A 21,756-nucleotide genomic window follows, 5' to 3' on the forward strand; every position below is an offset into this window, starting at 1 on the left:
CTGTCAAATGTTCATATGGAATGTTAGATGAAGCGTAAATTGTTATTAAATACAATGAAACTAAAACACTGGAGACTTGTAAAAAGTCTCAAAATAATGAAAATACAGGGGGAAAAATAAGTGTTTAGTTAGGTCAGTTCAGTAGTATCAATTGTGCTTACATGTATCAGGATTACATTCCACAAAAATAGGATTTCCCTAAGATCTGGGTATAAAGGATGATGTTTATACAATAATAAAACATCATAAAAGACACAAAAACAATATTCTGTATCACAGCTAAAACACTAGGGGAGTCAGCAACTTCCAGTACTAGTTAAAAAGGGCACAAAACAATAGCATATGTCTCGTAACAGAAAGCTCACTAATGCAAGGAAAAGTACTTTGTCTATAGGAGAAAAGTGTGTGTGTGTGTATATATATGTGTATAAAGCTCACTAATGCAAGGAAAAGTACTTTGTCTATAGGAGAAAAGTTTGTGTGTGTGTGTATATATATGTGTATATATATAACACACCCTACACACATGTATATATAAGAATATTGGGGGGGGATGAAAGGTGTAATTTAATTGCTGTGTATTGTGTTATGCTAAGTGAATAGTAATAAATAAAACACACACTTTAGTGCATCTCTGACACTGTGTACATATCCTTAGCTACTATAAATAAAAGTTTCATATAGAATTGCAGAGAGACAAATGAATAAGTATATTTTTTAGCTTAAAATCGAAAAAATAAATGCATTCATGGACCAAAAATGTAGCGATCTACTAGTTTTAAAGCTGTCAAACACATATCCATTTATTTTAAATATATTAAATGCATTCCAGTTTTGGTCATTACTGACTCGACAGGCTTTCAGATCAATTTACATCTTTCAATAAAGTTAAGAAAAAATAAATAAAAAATAAAAAAGAAGACACCAGGCTTCGTTAAAGTGATTTCATTTTTTTTATGTAAGTAATACAATATTACTTTTAACATAAATATAAAAAGTAAATTGCAAATCTACATTTGTAAAAGTTACAAACAGAAGTCACCAAACCAAAAAAATAAACAAAAAACAAACAAAACAAAAAAAAAATATATATATATATATTGCAAAGTAATTTACACAGCCAAAAAAAAAATGTGAAAATAAATAGAAAGGGGAAGGTTTATATGGAAATAATATTAAAATATTCTCTTAAAATTAGTAATTGTACAAAAGTGTGTAGAATGAAAACAGAACCAAAAAATACACAGATTTCAAAAACATACATATGTATACATATAACACATATTTACAATATTACGTAAAAAATCTTTTTTTTTTTTGCTTTTTTTTTCTATTTGCTTTTATAATGGAATATGCAAGTCTCCTTGTATCCCTTTTTTCCTTATAGCTCCCTTTTTTTGACATGTTATAGATTTATGGAGGCATGTGGAAGGCTATGTGTTGTCCTGATTTACTAACTCATACAGATAAAGGAATACATTCTGTTTGGCATTTTGCCCTGAAAGGTTGTGGTCAAACTATGTCAATTAATAAGGAGCCTAAATAATTCAAGAACATTAATTAATGTGAAGAACTATCGCTCCATTGGGTGTCCCATCATATGTATTTTTAGAAAAATGGGCTGCTCACCAGGTGATTTAAACCTGATACGATACATGAAAGCAGAAATATGGAATGAAAAGAGAGAGAAATGAATCTTTGACTCGGTATGATGCTTTAATAAAAGGTATGTGAAAGCCAATAAATAAGTCATTTTATTGCGTTGCTAGTATCCAGTTCCATGCCAGAGATATTTCCCTTCCACTGCACTTCAGGAGCTAAAGAGTCTAATTAATAAATAACACCTTTTCATTCAAAGCTGCCAAGGACTTTGTCAGGAGATTTACATTGTTAATAATAAAAAATATTCACAGTTCTTATATTCTCAATCTAGCCCACAATATAAATGATCCCCCTCCCCCTTTCTCCTTTTACCTTCAAGAGGAAACAAGAATAGCTGATGATCTGAGGTGGAGCAGAAAGATTTGGGAAAGGGACATTATTGTGGTTGGTATCTGAATTTAGTCTTCTGGTGAAAGGTCCTCCAGTCTTTCTAGGGGTCCCGTAACTATTCTCTTTTGTAAAATCCAAAAGTACTTACTTCATCCCCACCCCCCTCACATCCTCTCTTTATATATTTCTTAGTCATTGTACAGAGGTCTGCAGTGTGTGATGGAGTGGAGGGGTCTCTGCTTGTGAATACACATCCTCCATGGGGGGGTGAGGAACCCCTGCTGGGGTCATCCTTTTCTCTTTCTGCCTTCTGTTGCAAAACCAAACTCTCACCACCTCCTTCTCCAACTGAAGACTGTCTGCCAGGCTGGTGATCTCATGGGCTGATGGTTTGGGGCACTTTAGGAAATGGTTCTCTAGTGCTCCCTTCACACCAACTTCTATGGAGGTCCTCTTCTTTCTTTTCCTTCCCTGGGCTGCAATCTTGTCTAGGTTGGTCGGGCTTCCTGTAGTGGAATCTGTCTCCTCCAACCACTTATTCAACAGGGGCTTCAGTTTACACATGTTCTTGAAACTCAGTTGCAAAGCTTCAAACCTGCAAATTGTGGTTTGGGAGAAAACGTTGCCATACAGGGTGCCCAGGGCCAAGCCAACATCTGCCTGGGTGAAGCCCAGCTTGATCCGCCTCTGCTTGAACTGCTTGGCAAACTGTTCCAGGTCGTCAGAGCTGGGGGCGTCTTCATCGGAGTGGTCCTGATGATGGTTAAGGTGCTGAGGAGGCGACTCTACGTGGGTGTCAAGGACTCCTGGGTCATCATGCAAGGGGTCTCTCATGCTGTGGTGCAAGGAAGAAGCTTGTGGCCCCAGCATGCCATTCAGGTTTGTATAGGAGGACTGGGAATAAATCAGAGGCTGGTGACTGTTGGAGCTGGGGGACATCGGAGACAAGTGATGCCCCCCACTCTGTGCCCAGGCATGACTGCTGGGCGTCTGTTGGTGGACCAAGTGTGATCTGTGGTGGTGGAAGCTGCTGCTGAGGTCCTCTCTGCTGCTCTGTACACCAGCTTTGCTGTGATCGTTCTGTCCACCTAGGTGAGAGCCGCTGCCCCAGTCGCTGGTGGGATTGGGCAACCACTGGTGATGGGTGAGGCTCATGGGGTGCCCGGCGTTGGTGGCTAAGCCTTGCAGGTACTCTTGGTGCATCATCTTCTGCACCTCTCTGTAGGTGGTGCCCTGGTGCATCCTGTCGGAGTCCGGATGCATGAGAGGATTGGAAGGCAATGTGTTATTCCTGGGCAGATACTGAGCAGTTGCAGCCATGGCTCCTACTCCTTAACTGGCAGCAAGTTCCCCGCTTTCTGGGCTTTAGAACACAGATGCAGCCCTGTAGAGCGATCCCGGGCGCTGTGCCCGGCCCACCCCGCACGCCATTGGCTTAGCCTCCTCTGACTGACACTTCGGAGTCACCCCCTCAACTTCCATTGGCTCCGATCGGCGCTACGATTGGCTGCCGGCGACGGACTGACTCTGCTCGGCTGCCTCCAATTCGTCAGCTGCCTTCATTCATGCTGTTTTGCAAACAACCACGTGGGGGAGTAAGGAATGTAGTTTTGGAGTTTACATAGAAATCCAGTGTAAATACTGCTTGCCATTTTACATTGGACTCCATGCATCGGAGATGGGCAGGTTTGGCTGGAATTATTCATTATTAATTCCTCTTATTATGATACTTGATCAAGGCTAATTGAGATTGTGCAGTGAAAAAGGGGGAGATTCTCTGGCACTAGCAGATTTGGGGAAGGGATTATCTGATCGTCACCCTGCATGCAGCACACTTACAGAATGCACAGACCTGCTCTGGGATAAGGATCCAACTGCAGGAGGAAGGGATGCATGTCCACCAGTGGTATATATATATATATATATAGTGCCTTATCTGTATAGTAATTGCCTTGTTATATATGCAAGGTCACACATTCTGCTAAGTTAGGAGTGTGTATTTGGGCAGAGAATAGGTATCCACAGAGGGTTCAGGTGCTGGCATGGCATTCTCTACATGCTGCTTCCATGGTTAATGTCATAGCAGAGCCAGGCAGGAAGACTCTGGTGAGTTATGGTGTATGTTACATGATGCACATCAGGCTAAATCTGGTATTTTATGACTGTACTTTATATATATATACTTATACATATTTAGATATATGAGAATGCAGTAAAAAAAATAAATATATATATAGAAAACTACATATGTACATATATCTTTATATTGCAATATAATATAAAAATATTTATATACATATGTGTGTCCATCTATCTTTAGAAACATCTGTAAACAATATCTATCTGCCTATATAGTATGTATATATTGGAAGCAGTATATATATATATATATATATATATATATATATACACCCATACACGTGTAAATCTTACCATGTCCTGCATATGGGCACAATAGGGCGACAATACTGTGCGTTGAAAAGTTGAGAAATGGAATATTCTATATTGTAATGAGGCTTTGCCCTGATGATCTAATGAAAAAGCGGCAGCTAGTGACAGTATTTGAAATACTAGAAGAATAACTATTCTTTCCAGGGCTGGGAGCCTTTTCTTCCCCTCCTTGCACAGTCTTTAAATCAAAATAATATAATTACCCAGGCACTCCAATAACCACAACTAATTATTCTGAATTAAATTTTAATACTGCTGCATCTATCAGGGTAAGGAAAAACAAACTATTTACCAGGCTGGGTGTTATTTAAGAAATAAAACTGCATTTTGGTGCCTTTCAAAGTCAATTAGCTAGTGGTGGCCATTCCTCTCCCTTTCTCTGTCTGCACTCATTTCTGATTGTTTTTCTGGGCACGTTTTGCCCTAACTGCAAATTACCAGTTGTATGAATTGCAGAGCAGCTGCCATGCACAGAGCAGAGAGGAGCTGAGCACACACACTCACACAATCTGGAGCCCACCTCACTCCACGGAGGACACTGGCACCCACGAGCTCGAGTCCAGACCTCAGCAGGAGCTGTTTGGTAAGTTCTCACCAGGACGATCTGCAGTGCTGGGATCACAGCTCAATGCTACCTGAATTAGCCACCTTCCAGATTATTAGTAGCATCATTCGTTTTACATTTATCAGTAGCATTATTCATTTTGGATTCGGCCAGAAAGTAGCTATTGGATTAATAGGAAAAAGCAATAATTAATGAAAAAAATATTGGATGATATACTATAATATATATTCATTTTCTACCACTAAAATCGTATTTTAATTGCTATATATATATATATATATAATAAATGCATTTTCATATATGTATATGTACACACAGATTTACTGTACACATTCAAAGTAATTGCCCATTATCACATTAATAGAAGAAAAGCTGTTGTGTTGTGGCAACGTGCATGGGCATATGCTTGGCAGATAATGGGTGCCCGCAGAGGTTTTAGATGCTGGCATGACACTCTTTACATGCCACTTCCATGTTTTAAGTTATAGGAGATTCAGAAAAATATTTTGTGGTGCATATTATATATATGATGCACATTAGAATAAATCTAACTGCCACATGTTGCAGTATATATATATATATATATATACACATACATATGTATATTATATATAGACACGCTACAGTTGTAGAAAATGAAACATGTAGCAGATCTATCCTAAAAAGCCTATATATATATATATATATATATATATATATATATAGTGTATGCCCCAGTGATGTATTATATATATTTATTCAGTTTAACTGTTTAGTGGAACTTCTCTTCAGCGACAAACTAAATTTACCAGTGACAGATGACATTCTCAGCTCTGCTATACCTTTTAGATGTGGTCACCTCACTTCTTCATTTCTCTTTTCTACAGCCTTATCTAACAAAAAGCCACCTGAGAAGGGATTCTTTGCCTTGCATTTGTCCTAGATTTTCCCTCTAAGACCCTTCCAGTAAAGAGGCTTCTCATTTAATGTCCCTATGAGCAGCCCTAAAATTCTTTGATTCCTCTTTACAGTTATCCTAATTTGTAGACATGAAAAGCTGGCAAGATGGTTGGAAGGCAGTGAAAAGAAAGACTAGCTGTTGTGCTGTTACAGGGACAGGCAGTAAAAGTTGGGTAAAAGTGTCCAGATTGGCCATTGTGTGGAATATGGCCTTGTCTTTGTGAAGGGACATATTTGTCAGGATCCCAATGGTAACTATGGTGAGAGAATTAAAGGCCTTACAGAAAGCAAGCTGAATAGAATTCAATCAGAGATAGAAGGAAAAATGAGGGCGAGAGATCCAGAGAGAAATAGGACTGTGTGCAACCTCAAGCCCACAACTCATGGAGAAAGACATTATTGATGCCTTGGAAACAGATTTTAGAATCATCATCATGATATTAGTAACAGAAAGCAAAGTCTGAGACATTCTCACAGAGACGCTTTCTATTTGTCTTTCACTCTTGTCACTGGAGAGAAGTTTATTTTCCCACAGCCATTATGATCGAAGCTTCTGAACATGACTGGTGTCTGGTCTGATTCCTGTGTAGAGCTGGTGACCTGACACATCACACCCCACCGTGCCCCTGATTATTAGGCTATACTCACTTTGTAAATCATCACATTAGGAATTGAGGTCATCGCCCAGATTCTGTAAATTAAGCTTCGAGGTGGCAGCCCTAAAGTGATTGTCTGGGATCTAACCCTATCTGCAGTCACAGGGTCCTGACTCCATCAAGAGCCACCTGCAAGACATAGGATTAACTTTCCCCAACTTATACTCTGAGCAAGCGATTGATGGCGCTATAAGGTGGGCGAGAAAGGTTCTGGACTGCATGTGGTATTCTTTATTTACCGTATAGTCACTTATACAATTTAAAAAATATTGATATGATTTTGACATGTTGTAATTTCTAAGTCCTGGAGGTTTTTTCCCCTAATTTTTCTATCTATCTATCTATCTATCTATCTATCTATCGTATCTATAGATAGATGGATACATATATCTATCTATAGACAGATATATCTATCTATATCTATGTATCTATATATATGTATCTACTGTATCTATCTATCTATCTATCTATCTATAGATCTCTCTATCTATATATCTATCTATTCCATATCTATCTATGTATTCCATATCAATTCCATATCAATCTATCTATCTATCTATCTATCTATCTATCTATCTATCCCATATCCATCTATCTAACCCATATCTATCTATATCTATAGCTTGCTGCTATCTATTCCATATCTATCTATCTATCTATCTATCTATCTATCTATCTATCTATCTATCTATCTATCTATCTAACCCATATCTATCTATATCTATATCTATAGCTTGCTGCTAATGGATCAGTAAAGCCACAGTTTTTCACTCTAATTTTTGGAGTGCTGCCTGTTTTTTTCTGAATATCTATTTTGGAGGTTTGGACATCACTTTAGCAGGTTTTATTGCACCAGGCTTCTTTTGGTAGTGCTGTCAAATTTTCTTTAATAATATCTATCTATCCATCTATCTATCCATCTATCTATCTATGCAATATGGGTGAAAGACCACACATGGCAAGAAAAAAGATTTTTTATATTTACCAATTAATGTGAATTTATGTGTATTCTATCTAATATCTATCTATCTATCCCATATCTATCTATGTATCTCTCTATCCCATCTCTATCTCTCTCATATCTATCTATCTATATATCTATCTATCTGCTGTATCTATCTACTTTATCTGTCTGTCAGTTTTTCTGTCTATCTATCTATCTATCTATCTATCTATCTATCTATCTATCTATCCTCTATTCCATCTATCTTTTTATCCATCTATCACTGTATTTACTTACTAATTATCTATGGATCAATGAATCTATCTATCTATCTATCTATCTATCTATCTATCTATCTATCTAAATATATGTCTGCTTCTTTATCTACTTGTCTATTTATTCCATATCTACCTCTGTACCTATCTATGTATTTACATATTGCATCCTACAACCCAGAACTCCAGAGATGGTTGCTTTCTTTGCTGGTGCACGTAATACAAGTGCCCCTTATTGAATATATATACAATAATAGTATACAGCATACAATTGCTTCTGCATTGCAGTCTATTTTGACCTTATTGGTCCAATAGCTACAAAATGTATTAAATTAATGCTTGGAAATATTTATGGATTAATATCCTGTGTGCTTAAGGTGCCTGGACCTGGCACATATACCCCAACTCTCACTGTATACTTACTTGCATAATTTTAGCCTGCTTGTTTGGAAGTCCTATAGGCATAATTTCCAGATGCTCATTTGCAATGTTTATTAGGGAGATATGAGGTGAAAAAACTTTGTAGAAAACAACCTTTGTACATTTTGTATTATTTTCCAACCTATGAAAGTGTTTTGTATGATATTCATTTTATTTCTCCAATTTATAATTTGATTTAGTAACATTCAGCTACTTTAAAGTTCAGGTGGTGTCAAGTATAGATATCCTTGGGGGTCACACACGTAAGTTTCATAAGTTCCATAGTTAATAATATATATTTTTAATCCATTGGTACAGTATATGCTCATCATGGATTATATCTTGATAATATATTGTACATTAAGTAGTTATCCATGCTTTTAATTAGCAGAATTTGTAAGCTAATTGGGATGTCATCATCAAAATGTATAGTTTTTCCAATTGTACTCAAAGTCTAGGCCACAATCTGCTTTCTAGTTCAAACATGAAAATAAGAACGCAACTATGTATGCAGATATATATATATACATATACATATCTATGTAGATATATGCTTATCTCTCTCTCTCGCTATATAAAGTTATAAATACGTATAAAGGCTGTTATATATATCAGCAGACAGATGTGTGTCTTCCTTCATTTACAATATTATTATTATTTATTATTATAGCCCCATTTATTCGCTTTTCTATGTGACATGTCTCGTTTTTATTTTTGGTTACTGTAAATTTTAGCCAATGACTTCCAATGCTGCAGGGCTGAGTTTGCCACTTAGTAAAACATATCATAATGTGAACAATATATAATTTTCTCATAGGACTTCAGGTAAATCTATGGACCTAACTTACAGAGTGACCAAAATTAATGTGGCAGTGAAGATTTAAAAAAAAAAAAAAAAAATAAAAAAAAAAACAGTTTTGCTACATGTGTACTAAGAACTTGTTTGAAAGTATCACAAGATCTGAACAAATTCTATCTACTTCCTAATATTCTCTCACTTTCTCCGTAAGGACTAACCTCCATTACTTGCTTAACTCAATTAAAAAAGTAAACAGTTCATTATTAAATAAACATAAAAAAATAAAGACCAAAAAATTAAGCAAATAATAAAAAAGGCGTAATCTGAATCCAATCCATTTTCAGCAACCCCCTAGTACAGATGTAAGAAGGTTGTTTGTGTGATAAGTGCAGTCTCTGCTAGTCTGAGCTTTCCTTGCTGCCACTTTGACCCTGCATTCGTTTTCAGTCTCCTGCTCTGTATCACATTATGCCAGAGATGGCTGTTCTAGAATATGATGGGCATCACCGCTGGTTAGTGTAGCCCAGGCTAGACATCTGTAACCTGTATCTGTGCCAAATAAGAGTTTGGATCTGAAGGGAAGCAGTCAACCATGAATGGTGCAGGCTCTTGTAGGACTGTGAGGCCCAAAATATATTATTAAACCACTGAAATCAACTATGGCAAATTTGAATTAACCGCAAGGTCAGAAGAGTAGAGGACATGTGGCAGACTTGTTGCAGACATTTGAGCAAGTGAAAATATTTTTTTTTTCTGCAACATATACATGGATTTTATTAGATATGAACATTCTGGCAACACATCTGCCACATATGAACATACTATAAGTAGGAAAAGGCCTATATAACTGACCTACTCTGCAAAGGCTTACTGATCTCTAAGATTCTATAAAGTGATTGCAGAAGTAAAACTCACCTGTTGCCAGCACTGCAAGCCTTGTATTTCATTTTCATGGGCTGGCAAGGGATGCAGACTACATCAGTTTGTGTATTTCCAGTAAATATTTGCCTTACAGGATGCAAAAATGCTTCTTTCTGTGTCCTTAAACAATCAGACTTATTAATATGAATCTGGCCTAAACTACAGGGGATCCACAGTGGCATTGCTCAAGCTACAGCATAACCTTGTGTGTAAAAGATAGACACAGTAAATATTGGCTACTCCTGCAATATGGGTGAAAGACCACACATGGCAAGACAAAAGATTTTTTATATTTACCAATTAATGTGAATTTATGTGTATTCTATCTAATATCTATCTATCTATCTATCTATCTATCTATCTATCTATCCCATATCTATCTATCTATCTATCTATAAATCTATCTATCCCATATCTATCTATCTATCTATCTATCCCATATCTATCTATCCCATATCTATCTATCTCATATCTATCTATCTATCCCATATCTATCTATCCCATATCTATCTATCTATCTATCTATCTATCTATCTATCTATCTATCTATGTATCTATCTATCTATCTATCTATCCCATATCTATCTAGCTATCCCATATCTATTTATCTATCTATCATCTATCTATCTATCCCATATCTATTTATCTATCCCATATCTATTTATCTATCTTCTATCTATCCCATATCTATCTATCTCATATCTATCTATCGATCTATCTATGTCATATCTATCTATCTATCTATCTATCTATCTATCTATCTATCTATCCCATATCTATCTATCCCATATCTATCTATCTATCTATCCCATATCTATCTATCTATCTATCCCATATCTATCTATCTATCTATCTATCTATCTCATATCTATCTATCTATCTATCTATCTATCTATCTCATATCTATCTATCTCATATCTATCTATCATCTATCTATCTATCTCTATTATCTATCTATCTCATATCTATCCCATATCTATCTATAGAAGTACATTATTTATCTGTTACAGTGCCGTTGTTCCCTTTTATATGTTGGTGAGACCACCTGTGATTTAAAGACCAGTATTAAACACCACGTTACACAATACGGAAAAGGAGACTTGATCTCCCTATCTCGAAACATTTCGTAGAAATGAACCACTCTGAGAAACAACTTAGATTTAGGATTACGGTTCTTCCATCGAGAAGAGGGGATGATAGGGTTTGTTTATTAAAAACATGCCATGTGGGCCTAATAAAGTCCTCTCTTACATTTTTGCTAAACCTGCTTCCCATTTTTTCTATCTATCTATCTATCTATCTATCTATCTATCTATCTATCTACAGTTGTGGCCAAAAGTATTGACACCCCTGCAATTCTGTCAGATAATACTCAGTTTCTTCCTGAAAATGATTGCAAACACAAATTCTTTGTTATTATTATCTTCATTTAATTTGTCTTAAATTAAAAAATACAAAAAGAATTGTCCTAAAGCCAAATTGGATATAATTCCACACCAAACATAAAAAGAGGGTGGACAAAAGTATTGGCACTGTTTGAAAAATCATGTGATGCTTCTCTAATTTGTGTAATTAACAGCACCTGTAACTTACCTGTGGCACCTAACAGGTGTCGGCAATAACTAAATCACACTTGCAGCCAGTTGACATGGATTAAAGTTGACTCAACCTCTGTCCTGTGTCCTTGTGTGAACCACATTGAGCATGGAGAAAAGAAAGAAGACCAAAGAACTGTCTGAGGACTTGAGAAACCAAATTGTGAGGAAGCATGAGCAATCTCAAGGCTACAAGTCCATCTCCAAAGACCTGAATGTTCCTGTGTCTACCGTGCTCAGTGTCATCAAGAAGTTTAAAGCCCATGGCACTGTGGCTAACCTCCCTAGATGTGGACGGAAAAAATTGACAAGAGATTTCAACGCAAGATTGTGCGGATATTTGATAAAGAACCTCGACTAACATCCAAACAAGTTCAAGTTGCCCTGCAGTCCGAGGGTACAACAGTGTCAACCCGTACTATCCGTCAGCGTCTGAATGAAAAGGGACTGTATGGTAGGAGACCCAGGAAGACCCCACTTCTTACCCAGAGACATAAAAAAGCCAGGCTGGAATTTGCCCAAACTTACCTGAAAAAGCCTAAAACGTTTTGGAAGAATGTTCTCTGGTCAGATGAGACAAAAGTAAAGCTTTTTGGGCAAAGGCATCAACATAGAGTTTACAGGAGAAAAAAAGAGGCATTCAAAGAAAAAAACACGGTTCCTACAGTCAAACATGGCGGAGGTTCCCTGATGTTTTGGGGTTGCTTTGCTGCCTCTGGCACTGGACTGCTTGACTGTGTGCATGGCATTATGAAGTCTGAAGACTACCAACAAATTTTGCAGCATAATGTAGGGCCCAGTGTGAGAAAGCTGGGTCTCCCTCAGAAGTCATGGGTCTTCCAGCAGGACAATGACCCAAAACACACTTCAAAAAGCACTAGAAAATGGTTTGAGAGAAAGCACTGGAGACTTCTAAGGTGGCCAGCAATGAGTCTAGACCTGAATCCCATAGAACACCTGTGGAGAGATCTAAAAATGGCAGTTTGGTGAAGGCACCCTTCAAATATCAGGGACCTGGAGCAGTTTGCCAAAGAAGAATGGTCTAAAATTCCAGCAGAGCATTGTAAGAAACTCATTGATGGTTACCGGAAGCGGTTGGTCGCAGTTATTTTGGCTAAAGGTTGTGCAACCAAGTATTAGGCTGAGGGTGCTAATACTTTTGTCTGGCCCATTTTTGGAGTTTTGTGTGAAATGATCAATGTTTTGCTTTTTGCTTCATTCTCTTTTGTGTTTTTTCATTTAAAACAAATTAAATGAAGATAATAATACCAAAGAATTTGTGATTGCAATCATTTTCAGGAAGAAACTGAGTATTATCTGACAAAATAGCAGGGGTGTCAATACTTTTGGTCACAACTGTATCTATCTATCTATCTATCTATCCCATATCTATGTATCTATCCCATATCTATCTATCTATCTATCTATCTATCCATTCATCCATCTATCTATCTCCTGTATCTATCTATCATCTATTTATCTATCTACTGTATCTATCTATCATCTATATATTTTCTCATGTTCACGTTTCTAAAATAATTGTTTTATATTCCAGAGACCTTCTGAGATCTCGACTGGGCTAACAGGAGATATCCCCTACCTAGAGCGTAACCTAAAACTCGGAAAATATGTTTCCATGCCAGCATTTATACAATCATTGACCTTCCTTTAAATTTAAGGTAACCGCACATCTATCACAGGCATGTAGCCTGTCTGCAGTATCTGAAGCTCTTCCCTGAGCTCAGGACAAATGGTGAAGTGAAGAAGGATCATGTACTCAATCACACGATGCTTCCAGGCATTCTACAGATAGAAGGTGTTGCTGATGTATTTTATTGCACAACCACAAAAAAATGCCAACACAAATATACCTCCCTATTATAAATAAAGGAGGAGTATTAGAAAATGAAAAACAAGCAACATCTGCAGAAACAGGGCGAGAAGAGGTGTGGGCAGGGATGTGGTGGGATCTGTCATAAAGTACAAGTACGAGTAGTGTGGATCCTGCCACTGACACATTGATATACAAACGATGTGGGCTCACCTGATATATTGATAAATACATATATGGTATATAACTCATATTTTAATAAAGACTTCTTACAAGCCCCATGAGATATATTGTATATAAGCATTAGGTCTGATTTCTCACACCCAAATGCTTATTTTATACTGTGGATGAAATAATTGCCATGTAACCCAAAAATACTGAACTAGATCACTGAACTGCACTCATTCAATTGTCTCTCAAAGTATCCATCAGACAGCGGAAAATAACTTCATATTCATCCACTTCTATCAACTCTCAGCCGTTCACAAGTGCTGACTTGGATGACATGATATACTTTCTTGAAGAATAGATCTCTTAGGCCACATTCATACGTTCAGTGTTTGGTGAATTTTTTACCTCAGTATCTGTGAGCCAAAACCAGGAGTGGAACAATCAGAGAAAAAGTATAATAGAAACCCGTCACCACTTCTGGATTTATCACCTCCTATTGGTTTTGGCTTACAAATACTGAGGTAAAAAATTAAAATACTGACCATGTGCATGTGGCTTAAGGACAGGTTCAGGATCTAGTCAGTATTTTAGGCTAGTTTCACATTTGCGTTTCAGGGCACAGCGACGGCCTGCGCACGGCCGCCACTAAGCCCTTCCCCCTGCCGTGCCCCCTCCGATAGCTCCGCCTCCGAGCGCATGATGCAGCATGCGTCATACGTCCCCTATCTTTATCACTGAGGACGCAGGCCATGCACAGTATGCGTTTTGGTGGCGCCTGCACCCTTTTGATGGTGCGCCGACCAGCGCCAAACGCAACCTGTTGCAATTTGGTTGCGCTCGGCGCACCGTCAAAAGGACGCAGGCGCCACCAAACGCATACTGCGCACGGTCTTTGTCCTCAGTGATAAAGATAGGGGACGCATGCAGCGTCATGTGCCCGGAGGCGGAGCTACTGGCGGAGGCGCAGCAGGGGGCGGGGCTTAGCAGCTGCCGTGCGCAGGCCGACGCTGCGGCCTTTAACGCAAATGTGAAACCAGCCTTACCTCAGTATTTGTACGTCAAGACCAGGAGTGGAACGATCAGAGGAAAAGTATAATAGAAACACGTCACCACTTCTGTATTTATCACCCACTCCTGGTTTTGGCTTACAAATACTGAGGTAAAAAATTAAAATACTGACCATGTGCATGTGGTTTAAGGACACATTCAGTATTTGGTCAGTATTTTACCTCAGTATTTGTACGGCAAGACCAGGAGTGGAACGATCAGAGGAAAAGTCTAATAGAAACACGTCACCACTTCTGGATTTATCACCCACTCCTGGTTTTGGCTTACAAATACTGAGGTAAAAAATTAAAATACTGACCATGTGCATTTGGCTTAAGGACACGTTCAGTATTTGGTCAGTATTTTACCTCAGTATTTGTACGTCAAGCCCAAGAGAGGAACAATCAGAGGAAAAGTATAATAGAAACACGTCACCACTTCTGGATTTATCACCCACTCCTGGTTTTGGCTTACAAATACTGAGGTAAAAAATTAAAATACTGACCATGTGCATGTGGCTTAAGGACACGTTCAGTATTTGGTCAGTATTTTACCTCAGTATTTGTGCGTCAAGACCAGGAGTGGAACGATCAGAGGAAAAGTATAATAGAAACACGTCACCACTTCTGGATTTATCCCCCACTCCGGGTTTTGGCTTACAAATTCTGAGGTAAAATACTGACCAAAGACTGAATGTGTGACCGTGGCCTTAGAGTACTTTGACTTGTTTGCATTTTTGGAGGGCTATCCACACAGAAGACAGCACATGTACCAAGGTGAAACAATGTATTTGTTCACATGAAGATTTTTATATCACAATCTCATCTGTTTTTCACATGAGAATCATCCACACATTTAAATGGGTGAACACACAAAAAAAGATGGATACAATATGGGTGCTATGTATATAGAAATCATGTTTAACAGATCCATTGTAATTATTAACATAGCAAACTAGATTTTGCCTTTTAAAACATTTTAATTACTGATGTTTAAAAATGGATGCTAAATAGATGCCATGTAGATGTCAAAAAACAGACATTGTTTTCTGGATGAAAAATTTAACATTTTTCATACATTTGTGAACTCAGCCATAGGGCTCTGAAAAGCAAAGTGTTTATTTTGAGATCCCAGCCTAAATATTACTCATCCTGGTGAAAGGTTTTCTTTATACATCAGGTGGGCTTTTCTATGGTTATTTGAAAGTTTTTGAAACAAGATCTAAAATCCAGCACTTGGGTCAGTTGGACAAATTTTCAGCCCCTGAATTTAAACAGGAATATTCACCTTCACTGACAGCAGAGATAGTAATAGGAGGAATTACCATGTAGAACATATAAAAGTGCATTATTTATTTCCTTTATTTCTTTTACAGATTCCATTTTGTTATCAGCATAAAAGATAGAATAACTGAACTTTTTTTTCAGACATAAATGTGTTTTATGAACTTAGTCACAAAATTTTGTGTCCAATAAAATGTGAATGTCAATGTTGTCTCCTTCATTTCATTGTTTCTCTCCACTACTTCTTCTATTATTATTGAGAACCTAATGTGGGCCCAGATTCTAACAAGGGCCAAACTAACACGACCCATGAATTTAGTAGACCCCATCTGAAAATGACACAGTGGACCACAGTGTAACTCACTTTTGAGCTAATTCCGTGCCTATTGATGGGTTTCTGGGCACCGGTAAAAGCAGAGTTTAATGTTTTAGAGGTTATTATTTTCTTTGTTTTACATCAGGCTCACTTTAGTGTAATATAAAACTGTACAACATGTTGCCTTCTATATGATGTTCACAAATGCCTCCTGCAAATATCACATATATAACCAGTTTACATGGATGAGCACAAGATGACGACCGAGGAAAGATCAGCTGATCCTTGTCACATATACTGTACATACAAAGCAACATCACATCATAAGTTGGATAATATTATTTTCATTTTCGAGCATCCAGGTGCTAATATTTTGGACTGGGTTGACATATCGACTGGATTAAGCTCAGTTTATCAAGTTGGGTGCAACTCAAATGATGGCAAAACTATCGGAGATTCACAACAGTTGCCATCAAGGTTTTTCATCACTTTATCCTCGGCACTGATCCGGTGCGGATCACAACACTGCATCCAACGTTGTGATCCGTCCCCAGAACTGGTGGCTGCAGATTCTCAGCACAACTGATGCACCGAAGAGGTGAGAACAATCCATTGCAAAACATTGGGATTAGTTTCTCCATCGGTTTCAATCTGGTGTTTTCATAAAAAAATGATGGAAATGATAATGCAATGCCAGATATATGCGTAAAGGACCTTATAGGAGTGACATAAAGGGCCGGTGCCTGCACCTGAAAAACCAAGGCATGTGCCAGTGTCCTCTGCACCCGGGGAGCTCTCTTGGCCTTATGCGCAATGTATGGAATGGGCCCAGAAGCTAAGCCTGCTCCATACAGCGCAGTTGTTGGCTGTGTTGTACAACTGAGACCCATGTCTAATGGCTGTGATGGGAGGTAGCTCTGATCGCATCAGTGTAACCCTTTATATGTTAATACTCATTCTAAAAGTGGCATTTATGAGGTTGGAATAGGAGTGCCAATAAGGCATTGTCATGGAGGTCATGGGGCTGCTGAAGTGCCTTATGTATTTCATATTTGTGCACCCAGGAAGCCAGGGCCACTGTCATCTTACAATATATTGCTATATTGCAGTGCACTGTACAAGGGATTGTTAGTTCAATTTCCTTAGGCCGGGGTCACACTGCGTTATGGCAGTCTGGTATAACGCGGTGTAACGCAGTTCATTAACGCTGCCATAGACCCCCATTATTTGGCGCATAGTAGAAGTACATAGAAATTACTGGTAAATTACCACCCATATACAGTACTTGTACAACATACATACTGTATAAATGTTCAGCAAGCAATTACTACCAGGTCAGCCCTGAACAACGAGCCGTGCATTTTCAGATGTGTCTGATAAGCTGTGATAGTGTTAATCAGCATCATATGCTCTTTCGAATGTGAGAAATATGGGGTTACACACATAAGTGAAGTTTGGGTGTGTCCCCATTACTGGGGGTGGAGTGTGCATTTGCTCTGGCAGACAAGAAATTTCACAAGAAATGAGGGAGGTATAGCATTGTTTGTTACCGGTTGCTTTGATTGTAAACTGTCAACATGGGACTGCCCATGCCAGAGTTGGAAGTATGCCCATAAAGATGTACACAGATCCATATGGAGACACATATAATTACATATGTACTTGACATGCACTTATAGGAATTAAGCTACACACTTTCTAATATATTATGCACTGAATGACGATAAAACTGAATACGTTTACATTATAAACTCATATCTAAGCTATTAATTCTTATTTCATAGGTGCCTTTGAGAATCTGTCAGCAGAGCACGGATTGTAGTTTATAGCAGCCTGTAATCTGATAATTGGAACTAGAATAATAACGGTCAGAAACAGTGTTGGACTGGGTTGGCAAAGGCCCAACAGTGACGTTGATTTTTAGGCCAACTGTTCAGCTACATGCAAAAATAACTTGACCCTAGAACACAAATTTACTTTTCTTTCTACGTAATATTAATTTGGCTAGCTTGTTTAAAGACTGATTAGATGATTCCTCCTTCTGCAAATTGTGAATCAAGTGTAATAGCACTACTTACTAGCAGTCTTTCACAGGGGCCTACCAGAGGATTCCCTGGTTCCACTGTGGGCCAGTCCGAGCCTGGTCAGAAATCAGTAGAGAGATTGCACTTTTCTATTAAAGGGAACCTGTCAGCCTATTCTTACATATGGAAGTAGTGGTATGGATGTATATGCATATCAGACTGGAAGTGCACTGGGGGCGGGTCAAAGCACTTAAAAAGAAGACTCTAAGGGCACAGACAGCTGCATTTCTTCATAGGAAGAGACCTGTCAATCAGGGACCTGCCTCAAACAATTCAGCACAGGGTTTCTTCACCAAAGCTTTTATATCAGAAAACTGATGTAAAAGCTTTGAAAAGTTATAACATTTTTGAGCAATGGCGAGTTGAGACTATAGGTGGTTTTTTTTCCTAGTTTGACTCCGCTCCTCCAAAATGGGTGGAGTCGGGGCATGCCCGCATTCGCCCTTCAGATTGATAAAAAATGCGGTGCTTTGTATGCCAGAAATGCTACTCCAGTCCTTGGCCATTTATTTCAGCAAGACTGTTGCAGTGTGGTTGTGTGCTATGCCAATCTTGATGAATCGCCCCCAATGTATGAATCATCTGTAACGCTTCAGAATAAAACATACCTGGCTGCAATCGCATAGCCAATGTCTGATTCATGTCACTTGTGGTTCAGGCAACAATAATCAGAATATTTAACGCCTGTAGGGAAATATTGCAAAGTCTACTTTCAAAGCACTTTGACTTTTCTGCATGCTTATGGATTTATAAGGGTCAATTGCGGTTTTTCAGACTTGTCTTTAGAACTTCAAAAATGCCAAAAAAAGCTTGACGGTTGTATAAAATGTCAGAAAAATCCACCAAAATGCATGTAAAAATTCCTGAACACAAGCTAAAAACATATTTAGAATTGAGAGTCCTCAGTGGTTGATAGTAATGGCTAACTGAAAAGATGGTAACAAACTGAAAGTTTTCCAGACTACTCAGGTCTCTTCATAAGGCATAGAATAATACTATTGACTAATAATATTAGTCTATGCCTGATGAAGAGACCTGAGTAGTATCAACCACTGAGGACTCTCAGATCTAAATATTTTTTTTATCTTCTGGCTAACATGGTACAAAGGTATATATCTTTCCTGAACACAAGCTGTTTTTCACATTCTAAAAAAACTGCACATAAGAGTCCTTAAGATGTTATGGAATAAAGTAAAAATGTTAAATTTTCATACAAATAATTAGGGTATGAACTGCAGACTTGTATCTCTTATGTGACTACATGACATCCTATATATTCAGCAATGCTTATTTCTTCTCGCGCTGGTGCACGAAGTCTACAATGTCCAGGAATAGCAAAAATAGTAATTCTGAGCAGTGGTCAGCTGGAGGCAGTAAAGTGTGTGATATTAACCTGAGGCTTTATCACAAATCCTCACACTGGTTACAGTCAAATGGAAAATACCCAAATTGCTTCTTATTTGAGCAATGCCATCTACTATAGTTACTATTTTATACTTTTCAGGGAAATACCATGTAAGAAGAGAAAACAGAATAGTTAGAAGTGAAGATTAGAAAGGACTTTTGGAAAGATTTAAAAGGTATTCCCGATAAATATACATGGAGCAGAATCGATGTAGTAAACTGATTTGGTTTCCAAAGGAAAGTTTTATTAAGGCTTAGGAACCCAAACAATTTCTTTATGGAGATGCCATGTAAATTCCATGGGTAATTTATCCCATACGTCTCAACTTTTCCAGAACACAAAGAGAAACAAAATATGTGGTGGCAATTTTGATAATGCTCCTAGCCACACCAATTTACCATTTCTTCTTACCCTGGGAGAAGTAAATGTCAGAGGGGGCATGGTAGCAGTTATGGAAATTCAGAAGACCACCCAGGTATACCGGGCGTATAACCAACCGTTGTATCTGAGATGGATCTTACAGATTTAATTTATGTTTATGCACAGGTGTAGTAGCCATAAATTTCTAATTTTTCATTATATGACATCTTGCTTTTTTTGGTGTCTGTAAGGCAGTGTTCACAGCAGTTTCTACAGATGTCCACCACATACTAAGATAACAATCTTTTATGGTTATTGCATTTTTGATGAACTTTTTCAATGTGTTTTATCTTCTGGTGCATATTTGAAACATGGTTTGCAATGTGTTTCCTATAGACCAGAAAATATTTGATTTTCTGCTTATTTTTGAAGCCTTTTTTACATGCTTTTTTTAGGCTTCCTATAGAAGCTTATAGAGAAAAAAATTCATCAAAACTGCACCATTCAGCAGTGTCTTTAGATGCACAGCTTGTAGGAGTTTTCATTAAATCACATCCACTTTGCTTGGAAAGTTAAATGCAGCAGAATTCCTATGCAGAAAATGCTGCAGAATAAATGAAGAATTTAGTGTGAACATGGCCTTGCTGTCCAAGCAAAGTGGATTGGATTTCAGGAACTGATAAGATGCTATTGAATGGTGCCGTTTTGAAAAAACACAGTTAAATTTTTAAGAACAGAATCAAAGCTTTCCTGTACTATAAAACTTTTTTTTAAAAAACGCTGGGTCTAAAAAATCTTAGCAAAAACTCATTTTTTATGGGCATAATGGAGAAAAATCACTGTAAACAATATGTTCACTGTATTGTATGGGTTGTTTCAATTACAAGGATATGTAATATGTCCGTGTTGCTTACTGATTTGTGATGTTTATATTTTTAAAAAGTGAATTAAAATGTCATTATTGTCATTATTTTTCATTATATTTTAAATATAGAGGAAAAAAATCTGAATTTTATTTTACCCATAAAAAACAGGTACGGTACATTGAGATACACTGTTACATATAGATGTACTTCTATTTACTAGTACAATCTGTCTGTAATTTAGGAAAATACATAGCACATTTAGTTAGAGGAAATTCCCCAATATTTGTCAGGGAAGGAGCAGGAGCTACGAAATACCGAGCGAGGGAAAGTTGGGACATTGCATTAGCCTCCCAGGACAGCCGGACGGCTCCCCTAAATTGAGACTATCCCACTGGATCCAAGTAAGTTGAAAGCTATGTTTGTGCAAATTGTCTGGGTGATGTGGGCAGGTCCAGAAGACAGATAGTCCTACAGGGGAAGGTAAAACCTAATCTTTGCCCCATGTGCTATTTACACCTATAGATGTATATTTATAAGAAAGATGAAGTAATAATTTGTCAGCAAAGCTTTAATTATTTTAGGTTGCATCTAACTTTGCCATATGTGCCTACTTCTGGGACATGCAATCAAGGAGACTTCACGTCTAGTTTGGTATACAATTTTTTTCAACGCGCCTATTTACAGAAGGAACATCCTCAACTTAAATCTTTTGAATCATAACTAGTACCCATGACCTGCTTCAACACACCCTGAATTTCGTATAAATCTAAGACCAGACTCGCTAAATACAAGACCCAGACTAGGCACCCTGAATAAATAAGACCGCCTAAACAAATA

The 21,756-nt window shown here is 37.8% G+C and overlaps 1 protein-coding gene and 1 long non-coding RNA gene across 2 annotated transcripts; one reads left to right on the forward strand and one right to left on the reverse strand.

Annotated features, from left to right (window-relative positions):
• Positions 1 to 929: 929 nt before the first annotated feature.
• Positions 930 to 3,363, reverse strand: POU3F1 (POU class 3 homeobox 1). The gene has a single exon (XM_073572136.1). The coding sequence runs from the start codon at positions 3,310 to 3,312 to the stop codon at positions 2,185 to 2,187; it is 1,128 nt and encodes a 375-aa protein (XP_073428237.1). The 5' UTR covers positions 3,313 to 3,363; the 3' UTR covers positions 930 to 2,184.
• A 2,372-nt stretch (positions 3,364 to 5,735) lies between these two features.
• On the forward strand, positions 5,736 to 16,094 carry LOC141086260 (uncharacterized). Its single transcript, XR_012231558.1, has 2 exons — positions 5,736 to 6,797; positions 13,112 to 16,094. It is a non-coding gene; the product is annotated as an uncharacterized lncRNA (long non-coding RNA).
• The last annotated feature ends 5,662 nt before the right edge of the window (positions 16,095 to 21,756 follow it).

This window comes from Dendrobates tinctorius, unplaced genomic scaffold, assembly GCF_039654945.1.
Source record: "Dendrobates tinctorius isolate UK_male_01 unplaced genomic scaffold, ASM3965494v1 ptg000007l, whole genome shotgun sequence".
Classification (NCBI taxonomy): Eukaryota; Metazoa; Chordata; class Amphibia; order Anura; family Dendrobatidae; genus Dendrobates; species Dendrobates tinctorius.